Source organism: Humulus lupulus, chromosome 1, assembly GCF_963169125.1.
Source record: "Humulus lupulus chromosome 1, drHumLupu1.1, whole genome shotgun sequence".
Taxonomy (NCBI): domain Eukaryota; kingdom Viridiplantae; phylum Streptophyta; class Magnoliopsida; order Rosales; family Cannabaceae; genus Humulus; species Humulus lupulus.
The window spans coordinates 39,480,491-39,495,391 of record NC_084793.1 but is presented as its reverse complement, the minus strand read 5'-3'; the positions used below and the strand labels follow the sequence as shown (position 1 = coordinate 39,495,391).

Sequence of the window (14,901 nt, the reverse complement as noted above, 5' to 3'; positions counted from 1 at the left end):
TAATATGGATAATCATAATCTCTCATTATTATGTACCCAAAAATAGTAATTTACAACTTCGTTAAAGCAAGTTTTATTGGTCCTCCAAGGGGAGTATGTTGAGGTAAAATGCATATATAGCCTTTCCAAGCTTTAGCCCTATGATAAGATTTCCATCTGAATTGAGAGTTGCACGAAACATACCTCTAGCTTGTGACGATTGACAATGTGAAAGCACATTGCCCATGGCCTGAGATTTTCAGGCTGATTTGAAACGTGACACCAACATTGTTGCGTTGCAATTGAGGCAGTCCTTGTTGACCTCAGTTGATACAATAGTTTGCTGAAAAGTGAAAAAGAAAAGACAGCAAAAGAGAAATCGATAAGAGTGTTGTGCAAAATCCAATTAAAAAAAAATGACAAAAAAAAGTTGTTAATTACTTCATATAATCTTAGCTTAAAGCTCTTTTTGAACAGAGAGATTAGTCACAAATTCACATGATCCGAATACTAGATTAGATAGGCCATACCCATATAGCCCCACCTTCGGCGGGGGAAATAACAAAAGCATCTTTGAGTCTTCTTTTGTACAAATCACTAACATTAAGACATAAAAATCTGTCATAAGACAGCCAAAAGAGAGCTAATTAGTCACAACTCTAAGAGTTTTTAATGAAAGCTAATATAAAAGCTCTTTGTGGTCACAACTCACAAGTGGCTTTTCTTCTTGCCATAGCAAAAGTAGTACATACCCCCACATGCCACTACTCCAAAGAGAGAGAGAGAGAGACCCCTTTATTAACAGTTGACCAGTCCTTAGTCCTTACCATATTATGTATAGTTAAAAGAGCCAATATCTTCATCTCTCTTCACATATATAAATATCAACAAACCAATTCCATTCCACCACCTTTTCACAGTCTCACTCTCACTGCAGCACTACTTCCATGGAAGAGAATTTACCTCTAAAATGCCTTCGCCGGCCGGAGTACAATACCCACCTGCCGGAGAGTCCAAGAGTTCCAATGGAGTTTCTTTCGAGGTCATGGAGTGCCTCAGCTCTCCAAGTCTCGAAAGCTTTGCTGACACCTAACAACAATAATAACAGTAACCCTTCTTGTATGGCGTCCAAGTCTGCCAATAGCTCCTCTTCTTGTACTAATACTTCTATATCTGAAGATGTCATAGAAGAGTCCGAGGAGCTCCCCATGTTGGCCGGACACCAGTTTTCTTTTGCAACCTCTGCTACTTCCCAACTCGTCCTCGACCGTATAATGTCCCAGTCTATGAGAGAGGTTTCTTTCTTTTTTGTATAATATATATATGAATATACCTTCATTCAAATAGGTTTCATGTTTGATAAAATCCAGTCCTTGTATGTGTTATGAGAAAGAAAAGTTCAAGCTTTGGATTAGAATTCTTTTACTCCCTATTTTCTTTTTCTTGTTCTTTCCTCAAAACCATACAGAAAAGTTTGAGATAATTCTAAGTTTGTTATCTTGGTTTTGTGGGCACGTTTGATTTTGGCCTGAAATGCATTTTGTGTGTTTTTTTTTAACAGGAAGTATCACCATTAACATCGGGTAGACTCTCCCACAGCAGTGGACCCTTGAATGGAGGTTCTCTGACAGAGACAGACAGCCCCCCAGTATCTCCATCAGAAGAATATGACGACGTCGTTAAGGTCTTCTTCTATTCTTTTTCTTTATTATTTTTTTCAAATTCTCATTTTAATATAAAGAAATATAATAAGCACCGCACTTTATCATCCAAAGGAAACAAAGTAAGCCAGCGTCTCAGGTCTAGTTTGTCTCTCTCTGCTCCCCTATTTTTCTTACTCAATAGTTTTTATTTGTACTGCATAGTATTCTTTGGCACAAAAAACAAAATATGGCTCTTCTTTCCTTCCAATACAAAATCCACTGCAACATTAAAATATGGATTCCAGTTAATTTTGACTTTATTAGCCCCGTAGTCAGGCCAGTCTTGTCATTTCATTTCATTTGATACAATGAATGCTTGCCTAAGAAAGATGTCATTCATCCACTAATGTTGACTACGTTAATTCATTTTAAAAAAAATAAGAAGAGCAGAAATTGTGGATTGAATTAGGCCAGGTTCTAGGCCACTGAAACATCACTAGTTTACTACTTTATAGAGCTTACTCCCATTATTTGATAGTACTAGTTCTGATGATTTACTGTGCTATGCAGTTTTTCCGTTCCAACAACAGCATACAACACCTGTTCAATGGTGGACGAGCCAGCGCCGGCAATGTCAATAATGCCCCCACCACAGGCGGAGCCAAGACTGTGGGGAGGTGGCTCAAGGACAGGAAAGAAAAGAAGAAAGAGGAAAGCAGAGCCCAAAACGCGCAGATCCACGCCGCAATCTCGGTCGCCGGGGTGGCTGCTGCCGTGGCCGCCATTGCGGCTGCTACTGCAGCTTCATCTTCCTCAAGAAAGAATGAGCAAGCAGCCAAAACAGACACAGCCATGGCGTCCGCAGCCACGTTAATAGCCGCACAATGTGCTGAGGCTGCAGAGTCTCTTGGAGCTGACCATGAGCACCTCGCTTCGGTGGTCAGCTCTGCTGTTAATGTCCGCTCTTATGATGATATCCTAACTCTCACAGCTGCAGCAGCCACAGGTACCAGATTTCAACACTCTTTCGCATTCTATTATTTGTTTTCTTTTACGGTTCAAGCCATAAATTTTTCGAGTTTTTATGTGCTAGCTTTACGTGGTGCCGCGACACTGAAGGCGAGGGCCATGAAAGAAGTGTGGAATATTGCGGCAGTGATACCAGTAGAGAAGGGAATGGCACTCGGTGTTTGTGGTAAAACCAATATGGATCAACTTAATGCTAACATCAGCGGAGAGATATGCCCTCCAGACAATTTGCCCATCGTTTGTAACCAGGATCTTCTGGCTAGGGGGACTGAGCTACTCAAACGAACACGTAAAGGTAACCTAATGATTTGTGTTTAAAGTCTCTTGAAATCATTCAAACCAAACACGAATGATATCTCTAATGCAAACTGGTATTTATTGCAGGTGATCTTCACTGGAAAATAGTCTCTGTTTACATTCATCGAACTGGGCAAGTAAGTGACTTTCATTTTTACTTATCTAATAGAGCAAAAAACCATATTGTTCTGTTATTAAATCCCTTTTTGTAGGTGATGCTGAAAATGAAAAGCAAACACGTAGGTGGGACATTCACCAAGAAGAAAAAGAGTAAGTTGTTAAACGGGTAGTTATTGAAGCTCGTCTAAGGTTGTGAACAATTTTTATGACTTTATTGTCTTGGAAATCTTTGTAGATGTTGTGTTGGAAGTTTGTAAGGACATGCCGGCTTGGCCAGGACGACACTTATTCGATGGCGCGGAACAGCGTCGTTACTTTGGATTGAAAACCGAGGCACGTGGGCTTGTGGAGTTTGAGTGCAAGACTCAGAGCGACTATGAACTCTGGACTCAAGGGGTCTCGAAGCTGCTTTCCATTGTTGCCGAGAGAAAGAATAATCGTTGAACCAACAGTCCCTATTTGCATTACAACAACCAGGATTTGATCTCTAGATAGATAAGAGTCGGGACTAGTTCCATGTTCTAATTGTTGACTTCGTTCAATTCCATTACTGCCTCTATGTAAATAGGACGTCAAATGGTCAAATGATGTAAGAAGATAATGCAGGGCTTACTAGAGCTATATACTACGGGAATTGGTTGAAAAGTGAGTCAGGGTTAGATTGAGGATTAAGCTTCGTTTAGTTGAATATAAATTGTACTGTTTGCTCATCATTTCACTTGAATTTCTTAATTTATATAAGGAATGCCATATTCATTTTACTTTGAAACTTTGCTCAGACTGATATGAGCACTAAAATGTCCGAAGCTAGGAACACGTTTGATACACGAATAATATTCTCAGAGGGTACTTCGGTACTCGCCCAAAAAGATTACCTTTCTTCGTTTGCAATCAACTATGACTTTAGGCAAGCATTGATCCCAAAAGAAACCCAAACCCGCAAATAAGGAACTTTTCATCAAGTGACTGTGACCTATGGATAATTCAACAAAATTAAATCTTGTTTCTATGCATTTACTTACAAGAGAAAGAAAACTTAATTCGGGTATATACCATTACGAATCTACGAAACAAGTACAGTTTGCTTCAATATAATATTCTTAATGGAAAATAAAAACAATGTCGAGAAGAATTCGTTTGTACCCAACCAAGGGATAACAGGAAAAAAGAGCAAAAGGATTTGTCTGCTCAGCTATCTGCAGCTCTGAAAACAGTCAACAGTGCGAGGAAGAGGTTAATAATATCCAAGTACAAGGAAACCGCAGCCCAAATGTATTCATCATATGTATAGCGCTTGATCAAGTTGTCTGTGTCGTATATGATGTATCCACAGAATATGATTGATGCCAGGCACCCATATATCATCACTGAGATCTTACCCAGCGGAAAGAGAATCTATAAAGAGTTTAAGACCAACAAAACCCTATAGTTAGAAACCCATATGCCAAAAATTTGAGCTTAAACAAGAAAATGAGTTTGGAGCTTAACATACCTGAATAAAAGCAAACACCATAAGAACCATCACGGCTCCAAACAAAAAGGGTCCAAGGAAGTTGAAGTCATGACCTCTCTTTGCAGCCCAAAATGTGTAGAGAGTGAGACTAACTACTACAACAGCGGTTAGAATCACAGACTCCAAAATTACCTTGCCTGTCTCAAATTGAAAATGCCACAATTCATTGGGTCAGATGATAAAAACTAGAAAAAGAATAGACAAAAGACAAATTGAGAAATTCTCAAAGGATTCGTTCCCTTGCGTGTGTTTAGATATCATATTTAAGTGGAGAAGGAACAAATATACTTTCCATATTTCCTTCACCCGTAATGTCTCAGAAAGGGAAAAAAAAACAGCCAACTTATTCAGTCATGATCTATAAGAAGGTGAATAATCAAATTTTGGTTCTTCACACAAACCGTAAGATTCCAATAGAGCATTGTAATTAGCCTTAGCTAACCTAGTTACATTCAACATCAAAAGGGGGTCTTATTCAAGAACTAAAGCCTGACCAACAATCAAAACAACCACCAATACCAATGTAATGATTTACAAAAGTGTCAACGCAAAGTTACAAAAAATTAAGTGAATTTAAATGTAGGCCCCCTTCGATATATTGTAAGTATCAACTCATATCTCCTATATTTTATCTTCAACATGGCTATCTTTGAGTAGAAATAAGAAAGTACCAATATTTGAAAAACAAAGATTAGTTAATTTTATTGAAGAAAAAAGGGCAAAAAGAAAATATCTTACCACTGGTAAAAGCGCAAGTCAAACCAACCGAGAATGCAAGAGAAATAGTGAAAATCCCAAGTAGAAGATAATTCACCGGATGCTTCTGGTAGTAATAATACAAAGGGCACAAAACTGTAAACACAGAAACATCCAAATCAAAATTCAATCAACGCATAACAAAAATCTATAGATATATATATATATTTTAAAAGAATTACTAAAGTTAATTAATTGCATTGATACCGATGAAGGGAGTGATTAAAAGGACGATATAAAGAGCTAAGCCAGCCCCGCTACTGACAAAGAAGTGGGCAATCGGATGAACGGAGACAACGGTGGCGGCGACGGCGATGGTGGCAAGCAATTGGATGGCAATAATGGAATAAATCTTGCGAATAAAGGACCACCGGAGTTCAGGGCTCTCCAGCATCATCGGGTAAAGAGGCCTACTCCCGGCCTCTACATCAGTCTTCCCGTACGGCTGAGCCCACATAGTTGTTGTTAGAGAAGCAAGAATGAGAATACTACAATGACCAAGGGAGTTGAGTAGCGTTTGGTTGTCGGGATTCTTTGCGGGAAAGTAAGGGAAAAGAGGAGAATAAGTCTTTTTTCAAGGAGTTCGTTACGAGTTGAGGAGTCGAGAAGGGGATTAATATGAAGTGGAGTTGGGGCTGTTTTTTTGGATGATAGGAGAGACTTCGGGATGAATCGCCACACGTGGGGAAATTGAGGCGGTTGAGTCTGAGTTGGACTCTCACAAATCGACAAACTTCTAGACGTGTCTTACGTTATTTTATTTTATTTTTTTTCCTTAAATAATTCTAATGAGTTATGCTCTTGTCCAATGGCATTTAATAAAGAAAATTTTTACAATTGGCAACGTTTTTTACAAAATATTTACAAAAATGCTGTTGGTTTTTTAATTTAGGTTTTTACCAGATTCTATATATAATATAACGTGATCACGTTTAAGCCTAAGTCACCCACATGACCACGTCCTAGCGCGTGTTCTATGATCACATTGCCTCATATTTCTTCTAACAGGGGTCACGTCCATTATATGAGTCTTCATCATTTTGCTTACAACATCACCATTAAACCATATACATTTTTGATTTCGAGTAGTGTTATCGTCTTCGCAGCTTAAAAATAGGGAGTGGCTATTGTATATTCTTTAGGTTCCATTCTTTAAAATATGAAATGGCCATAACCTAATCATCATTAACTCCTTCTCCTTATGAAAAGAAATAAAAAGAAAGATATGTCTGAGTCTTCTCAAAGTGTATCGGAGGAAGATGATATTAAGGTTGAGGGTGTTGGGAAAAATTACGCGAATTTTCTTATGAATTAGATTAGTGAGAATAAAAATAATAGCGGAAATAACACACACGCAAAAAAATGTCTAAATCTGCTGCAATTCTTTTACTGAAATTGAGAAACAAAAATACACAAAGTGTTTACAACACTTCTCACAACCCACACCCCAATTATACCCAAGAATTTTTTCTCTCAAAAGCTTCTCTCTCTAAGCTTTTCTTCTTTTTGTTTTGGGATGTTTGAGAATGCATACATAAAACTAATTTATAGGTTTTTCTAAACCATATAAACCACACATTTTTTTTTAGTCGTCCTATATATACTAATTAATATAAGTCTTTCCTTATTTTAATAAAGCTATATTAATAACTCTTAATATAGGAATATCTAAATATAGTATTCATTTTCTTAACAATCTCCCACTTGAAGACAGATTCTGTCTTCACACTTTACTCTATGCAGTAGAACTTTTCGTTCTTATTACTCTTGCAGGCCAGCTAAAGTTGAACACAACTTCAGTTTCTCAATCGTCACTGTCTTTGTCAACATATCTGCTGGATTCTTACTTCCTTGGATCTTCTCCAGTATTAACACTTCATCTTCCAATAAAGATCTGATGAAATGATAACGAAGTCCAATATGCTTGGTTCTAGAATGAAATGCTGAATTCTTTGCCAGGTGGATCGCACTCTGACTATCACTATGCAAAACATTATTCTCTTGCTTGAATCCTAGCTCAGTTAACAAAACTTGAAGCCATATAATCTCTTTACTGACTTCAGTCACTGCTACATACTCAGCCTCTGTAGTGGATAAAGCTACAATCTTTAGCATTTGAGACATCCAACTAACAGCTGTATTTCCAACAGTGAATATATAACCCGTGGTGCTTTTCCGGTGATCGACTTCACCTTCGAAGTCTGCATCTACATAGCCTGGTACTTTTAATTCACCTTTTCCAAAGTACAAACACTTATCTGTGGTGCCTTGTAGATACCTCAAAATCCACTTCACTGCTTCCCAGTGAGCTTTTCCTGGATTTGACATAAACCTACTAACAACTCCCACTGCATGTCCAATATCTGGTCTTGTACAAACCATCGCATACATCAAACTCCCAATAGCTAAGGCATAAGGAATCTTAGCCATGAAATCTCGACCTTCCTCCGTCTTAGGGGACTGACCCTTGAATAGGCGAAAATGACTTGCCAAGGGTGTACTAACTGGCTTGGCATCGCCCATGTTGAATCTCTGCAAAATACGTTTGATGTACTCTGACTGAGATAACTGCAAAATACCTCTATGCTTATCTCTTGTGATTTGCATTCCAAGAATCTTCTTTGCTGGACCCAAGTCCTTCATGTCAAACTCCTTTGACAATTGTTGCTTCAACTTTTTGATATCATCCATATCTGAACCTGCTACTAACATGTCATCAACATAAAGTAGCAAAATGATATAGCTAGTTCTATATCTTTTGAAATAGCAGCAGTGGTCAGCGTTGCACTTCTGGAAGCCTTCCTTGTGCATAAAACTGTCAAACTTTTTGTACCACTGCCTTGGGGCTTGTTTTAGGTCATACAAACTCTTCTTAAGTTTGCATACCATATTCTTCTTCCCATTCTCTGAAAAACCTTCTGGTTGATGCATGTATATCTCCTCATCCAAGTCTCCGTGAAGAAATGCAGTCTTCACGTCTAACTGTTCAGGATGAAGATTTTTAATGGCAACAATACTCAACACTGATCTAATAGTATTGAGCTTCACAACAGGAGCAAAAATCTCAGTATAGTCAACTCCTTCCTTCTGCTGAAATCCTTTGACTACTAATCGGGCTTTATATCTCTTAGAGCCATCATGTTCTTTCTTCACCCGGTAAACCCATTTGTTGTGAAGTGCCTTCTTACCCATGGGTAACTCAGCTAGTTCCCATGTCTAGTTGGAAATCAAAGACTGCATCTCGTCTTTCATGGCAAGCTCCCACTTGCTTGCATCACAAGTCTGACATGCTTCATCATAGCATTCAGGCTCTCCTTCATCAGTCAATAACAAATAGTTCATATATCTTCTGTTAGGCACATGAGGCCGAGAAGACCTTCTCAATACAGGACCTAGAGTAGAAGGTAGCGTTGTGCCAGACTGTTGTGTACCGCTTTGTCCAGCAAGTTTCTCTCCCTGAGGACTTGTCTCAATCGACTCTGTCACAGAACTCTCTGGGTCATAATCTCCATCTACAAATATTGGCCCACTATGCTCTGAGTCAATAGCGTCAATTTTGTGTCTGTCCTTGTACATCACTCTTTCGTTGAAAATCACATCTCTACTACGAATGAACTTTTTGTTTTCATCATCCCAAATACAGTAGCCAAACTCATCCCCGCCATAGCCAATGAAAGTGCATTTCTTAGATTTAGGATCAAGCTTATTCCTACCTTGATCACTAATATGCACATAAGCTACACAATCGAAAACTTTTAGATGTGATAGGTTTATCTCTTTTCCACTCCATACCTCCTCTGGTATTCTGTGCTCTAGTGGGCTTGATGGGCCTCGATTAATCAAGTAAGTTGCTGTGTTGACTGCTTCTGCCCAGAACTGCTTTGGTAAACCTGACTGTATACGCATGCTTCTCGCTCTTTCTGTCAATGTTCGGTTCATACGCTCAGCTACACCATTATGTTGAGGTGTGCCTGGCACGGTTCTCTCCATTCTGATTCCGTGCTCATAACAAAACTTCTTGAATATGTTGTCTTCATATTCACCACCATTGTCAGCTCTGAACTTTTTAATCTTCAGACCTGTCTCATTTTCAACCATAGCTTTCCATCTCTTGAAAGCCTTAAACACTTCGGACTTATGCTTTAGAAAGTAAACCCATACCTTTTGAGAATGATCATCGATAAAAGTCACAAAGTAGTGTTTCCCACCAATGGATGATGTAGTCGTTGGTCCCCAAACATCAGAGTGAACAAGCTCTAATCTTTCCTTCTTTGGGGTTCTACTACTTGTCTGAAAGCTTACCCTCTTCTGCTTTCCAAGTATGCATTCTTCGCACATGTCTATCTCAACTGATCGTAGACCTGGGAGTTTTCCCTTCGAATGCATGAGTTTCATCCCTTTCTCACTCATGTGGCCAAGTCTCTGGTGGGAATTTTCATTCCCTATTGCAACTGAAATTGAATAGCACCCACCTGCTGTCATGTAAAGTGTGCCGCTCTTCTTGCCATGAGCAACCGTCATTGCACCCTTTGAAATCTTCCAATTATCACCTTGGAAGTTTGTAGTGTAGCCTTCACTAGCCAACTGCCCTACTGCGATAAAAATTTTTCTAAGGTCGGGAATATGTCTGACATCCTTCAGCTCCCAAATAGACCCATTTAACTTAATCTTCACTACACCTTTACCAACAATATCACAAGGTTGGTCATCACCAAGGTATACCTTTCCAAGGTTTCCAGAGACATACCTCTCAAAGAATTCTTTCTCTGAAGTAGCGTGGAATGATGCTCCAGAGTCTAACACCCAAGATTCTTCCTTGCTCTCTAGAGAGCATATCAACGCATCATCACCCTCTGAGGTAAAAGTAACATTTTCTTCTGCCTTCCCATCTTGGCTTTTCGGTGCACTCTTGCACTGATTTTTGTAGTGTCCAATCTTACCCCAATTCCAACACTTGATGGTCTTCAAGCTCTGGGAATTATTGGGATTCCTAGATTTGGACCTCCTTTCTCTGGATTTGCCTCGATAGTTCGATATTCCATGGCCATTCCCTCTAGTTGAATTTCTCCCTCTTGACTCTATATGTAATATTGAAGAGGTTGACGGTGTTGAGTTCATTTAGATGATGAGCTACCAATGAGCCTTCCGTCATCCGCAAATTGAATAATCGCCTCATCAAATGAACTTTTTTTTAGGCTAATGGCTTCTCATACATATTAGAGAGTGCTGCCATAAGACCCGCCGTGGTCTTTTCCTTTGCTATATTGAAAGCAACATTGTGAGACAACGTCAATCGAATAACTCCGAGGGCTTGTCTATCAAGAAGATTCCAATCTTCATCTTTCATACCGTCTGGCTTATTTTCAGAGAGAGGTTGATAAAGCTTTTTCTGGTATAGGTAGTCTTCGATTTGCATCTTCCAAAATCCAAAATCTGCACCATCGAACTTCTCGAGTTTCACCTTTCCTTCATCTGCAGCCATTGCTCCCACTCAAATCTGACTTTCTGATAGAATTTCTAACCAAAGCTCTGATACCAGTTGTTGGGAAAAATTACACGAATTTTCTTATGAATCAGATTAGTGAGAATAAAAATAATAGCGGAAATAACACACACGCAAAAAAATGTCTAAATCTGCTGCAATTCTTTTACTAAAATTGAGAAACAAAAATACACAAAGTGTTTACAACACTTCTCACAACCCACACCCCAATTATACCCAAGAATTTTTTCTCACAAAAATTCTCTCAAAAGCTTTTCTCTCTCTAAGCTTTTCTTCTTTTTGTTTTGGGATGTTGAGAATGAATACATAAAACTAATTTATAGGTTTTTCTAAACCATATAAACCACACATTTTTTTTTAGTCGTCCTATATATACTAATTAATATAAGCCTTTCCTTATTTCAGTAAAGCTATATTAATAACTCTTAATATAGGAATATCTAAATATAGTATTCATTTTCTTAACAGAGGGTTCTAGTAAAAGGAAGTTTGTGAAGAGGAAATTGAAGGATAAGTTGTCCGATCAAGGTTGTGAAGCGAAGAAGTTGAAGCAATGTGTAGATGAGGTCGATTATGACAGTGAAGAACTAGAGGATGAAGCTCCTAAGAAAATAAAGGTAATTCATTTTTGAGTTATGTATTTTTGTTTTTTTTTTCATAAGGGGGTTTTTGTTTCTGTTTTAGTATCTTTTTTGAGTAATGTTGTTGGTTTGAGAGAGCTTTTTGTTTCGGTTTTGGTATTTTTTTTTGGTGATGTTGCGGGTTTTGCTCGAAGAGGGGTTTTTGTTTTGGTTTTTGTATATATTTTTTTGGTGATGTTGTGGGTTTGGCTCAGAGAGGGGTTTTTGTTTCGGTTTTGGTATTTTTATTTGGTGATGTTGTGGGTTTGGTTCGGAGAGGGTTTTTTTTTGGGTCTGGTATTTTTTTAGTGATGTTGTGGGTTTGGCTTTGGGAGAGTGATTTTTGTTTCAGTTTTGGTATATTCTTTTTAGTGATTTTGTGGGTTTGGATCCCAAATTTTTAACGTTATATGTTTTTATGGTTTGATGTTTACGGTTTAGGTAGTGTTTATATTGTTATGATTTATGAGTTATAATCGGTGTGATTTTGGTTTTCAATGTAGGTTGTGTTTTTTTTAGTGTGTATTTTGGGTTTTTGCTTCGATTTTAGTCTCCTTTTTTAGTGTTTATGTGATAGTTGTTTACGGTTTTTTCTGTGTATGGCTGTTATGGGTGTTGTTTCAGTTTTGTCTCCTGTTTTTTAGTTGTTTTGGGATACTTTTATGGTATATATGTGTATGTTTCTATTTGTAGGGTCCCTTTTTATGTTTTTGCTTTTTATGTGCTTTTTTAGCTTCTATGATTTTATTGGTGTATTTGTTGGGGTTTTATGCCCTAATTAAAACCCAATTTCTTTGTAATCTCATTTTTATTATCAATAAAAGAATAGAAATCAATTTTTGACTTGGTCAATCACTTTGCTCCCATATTTTATTTTCATGATTATTTGTTTGATATAAACTTCTATTAAATCCCGAGCATATAGATAATCATATTTATAGTGACGTAATCACAGTGGAATATAAATATGATTATATGTTCAAAATAAGTTAGTCCTAAGATTAGTCAGTGCACATGATTTACACTGACTTGGCAATCTACGATATGATCTACTTACACATTGTAGTGTTATGTTTTTTCCAGAACATTAGCAAAGTAGATAAGATCAGATGTATTTGTTACATCGGACTGGACCGATATTGACAGTAGATAAGATAAGTAAACATACTGTTATTATTTATTCTAGTTATATCATACAGTTGATCATATGTCAATTCAATCTCAATTCTGAGTGGTTAGTATTCTAACTGATTGTATTATTTGAGTTCTTTGACTTGTTCATTACCAGCTTACCCTACAGACTAACCCATACTTACATCTTGAGAACTCGGTAGTATAATTGAGTGGGAGTGTTAATCATAGATATGAGCATCTATAGCTTCTGATGAAGAAGTGAAATGATGGTTTCCTTTTAGTTTGGTTCAAGGTACTAAATGATAGAGATCTCATTTCAGTAATTAATATTAGTTTACTGAAATATCATATACAAGGAACTAAATGTTTTAACGATAAAATACAATGAGGGGTAAAATGATATTTTAGTCCCATCTCATTGTAGACCGTCTATAGAGGATCGAGTGACAATTATGGTTGTAACAATGGATAATTAATAATGTATCTATATTTATTTTAGATTTTTCTATGAATTCAAGGGTGCAATTATGAGTCTTTAGTGGAGTCACGAGGAATTAATAAGTTAGTAAATTTATTTGTTAAATTTATGATAATTATTGGAGCTTGATTTCATAGGCCCATGGTCCCCACTGTATCTTGGATAAAATCATCTAGATAGTCTCAATAAATTGATTTAATTATAAATTAGAATTATCAAAGTTGACCATGTCAATTTTGGATAGTTTCACAGAGTTATGTAATTTAGAGAAGAAAGGAGAAATTAGGGCAGCTTTATTAATTAAGATAAATTGGTGTCTAAATTAATAAATAAGTTTAAATCAAGGTTCAAATTATAAACAATTAATTTGATAAATGATTTAAATAATTAATCAATAGAAAATAATACAGGTCTTGATTTTAAGTCCAACTGGCTTATAATTAAAAGAGAAATTTCACGGGCCTATGGGCCATGGGAATTTCGACATAGGGCTGATAATTGGCTATTATTTTATTGATTTTTTAATTAAATAAGTAACCTAATTAAACCTATAAAAGGAATGCTAAGTGAGAGGTGAAAACAGATGACAGAAAGACTATCTGATAGAAAATCAGAAGATCTATTCTTGATGCTCTAGGTTTTAGATTTTCTATACAGCATAAGTCATTTTCTAAGCCTCAATATTCTTTTCTATTCTTCTCTCTGTATCTATCTCATGTGTTGAGAATTGCCCACTCTAGTCTAGGTGATTCTAAGGATACTTTGGAAAGTTGTGAAGAAAATTGAAGATCGGTTCAATTTCTTGGTGATACCCTGCGACAGAAAGGATACAAGGGTTAGAGAAACTGAAGGAATGACTCTTCATTCCACTGCGTATAAAGTAAGTGTTCTTAACATTATTTATGTTTGAATTCAATTTTAGAACCATGTTCTAGGTTTTCTTATATTAATTTGTTTAATATAAGATCTACATGAAAATAAATAAGATTTTGTATAAGTTTTCCAAATAGTATTTTGATTTCAGGAATGATAATTTTATTTCAAACCTAAAGATAGGCTATTGGGTAAGCTTACATTTTTCCCTTCAGAGTTGGGGTGCATTTCCTATATAAAGTCTAAGTTGAGTAGTGAACAACGTAGGCTTTTTAGTGGTACCTGTTTTGGTCACTTTTTAGAAATGAAGCCAGTTGCAATGCAGGCTCAGTTGATTAATGGTGCTTTATATAGGGAAATTTATCAAAAAAATGAGCATGAGATGTGGTTTAAATTTGGTTGTTATAAGGTAAGATTTAGTATGAGAGAATTTGTTGTTATTACTGGTTTAAGATGTAAAGGGGATAACAATGTGAATAAGTTTGCAAAGAAGGAGAATGCATTTGTGGAAAAAATATTTTAGTGACCAAACAATTACTCATAGTGCTGTGGAAGAGAGATTTTTTCACAGTAATTTTAAAAGCGATAATTTTGCTGTTAAAATGTATGTTTTGTACTTTGCTACTGAGTGTTTGCTTAGTAGGCTTCCTAGCAAAAAAGTGAGTGATGGGTTAATTAACATGGTTGATCTTGGTGAGTTTGAGTGTTTTCCTTGGGTTAAGTTAGTTTATGATCTTACTATCCGTAATTTGAGGACTGCTTTGAGAGGGAAAAATAAGAAAAGGAAATCTAATGATTCTGGTGGTAAGGGAAAGGGTAAAGATAACGAAAAAGAGAAGGGACATGGTACTAGAGCTTATAAATTTCCTGGTTTTCCCTTTGCGTTTCAGCATTGGTTGTATGAATACTTTCAGTTTTAAGGAAGGTACTTTACTATAGGTATGATTCTGAATCAG

The 14,901-nt window shown here is 36.8% G+C and overlaps 2 protein-coding genes across 2 annotated transcripts; one reads left to right on the top strand and one right to left on the bottom strand.

The window, feature by feature from the left end:
• Positions 1-825: 825 nt before the first annotated feature.
• LOC133791545 (VAN3-binding protein) lies at positions 826-3,829 on the top strand. Its single transcript, XM_062229469.1, has 7 exons — positions 826-1,274; positions 1,541-1,663; positions 2,193-2,628; positions 2,716-2,946; positions 3,036-3,085; positions 3,161-3,218; positions 3,304-3,829. Exons 1-7 carry the CDS (start codon positions 927-929, stop codon positions 3,510-3,512), a joined length of 1,455 nt encoding a protein of 484 aa, XP_062085453.1. The 5' UTR covers positions 826-926; the 3' UTR covers positions 3,513-3,829.
• A 269-nt stretch (positions 3,830-4,098) lies between these two features.
• On the bottom strand, positions 4,099-5,966 carry LOC133791549 (protein LIFEGUARD 2). The gene is made up of 4 exons (XM_062229472.1): positions 5,545-5,966; positions 5,320-5,433; positions 4,561-4,718; positions 4,099-4,463 (listed from the first exon to the last, which is right to left on the bottom strand). Exons 1-4 carry the CDS (start codon positions 5,792-5,794, stop codon positions 4,257-4,259), a joined length of 729 nt encoding a protein of 242 aa, XP_062085456.1. The 5' UTR covers positions 5,795-5,966; the 3' UTR covers positions 4,099-4,256.
• Between the last annotated feature and the right edge of the window lie 8,935 nt (positions 5,967-14,901).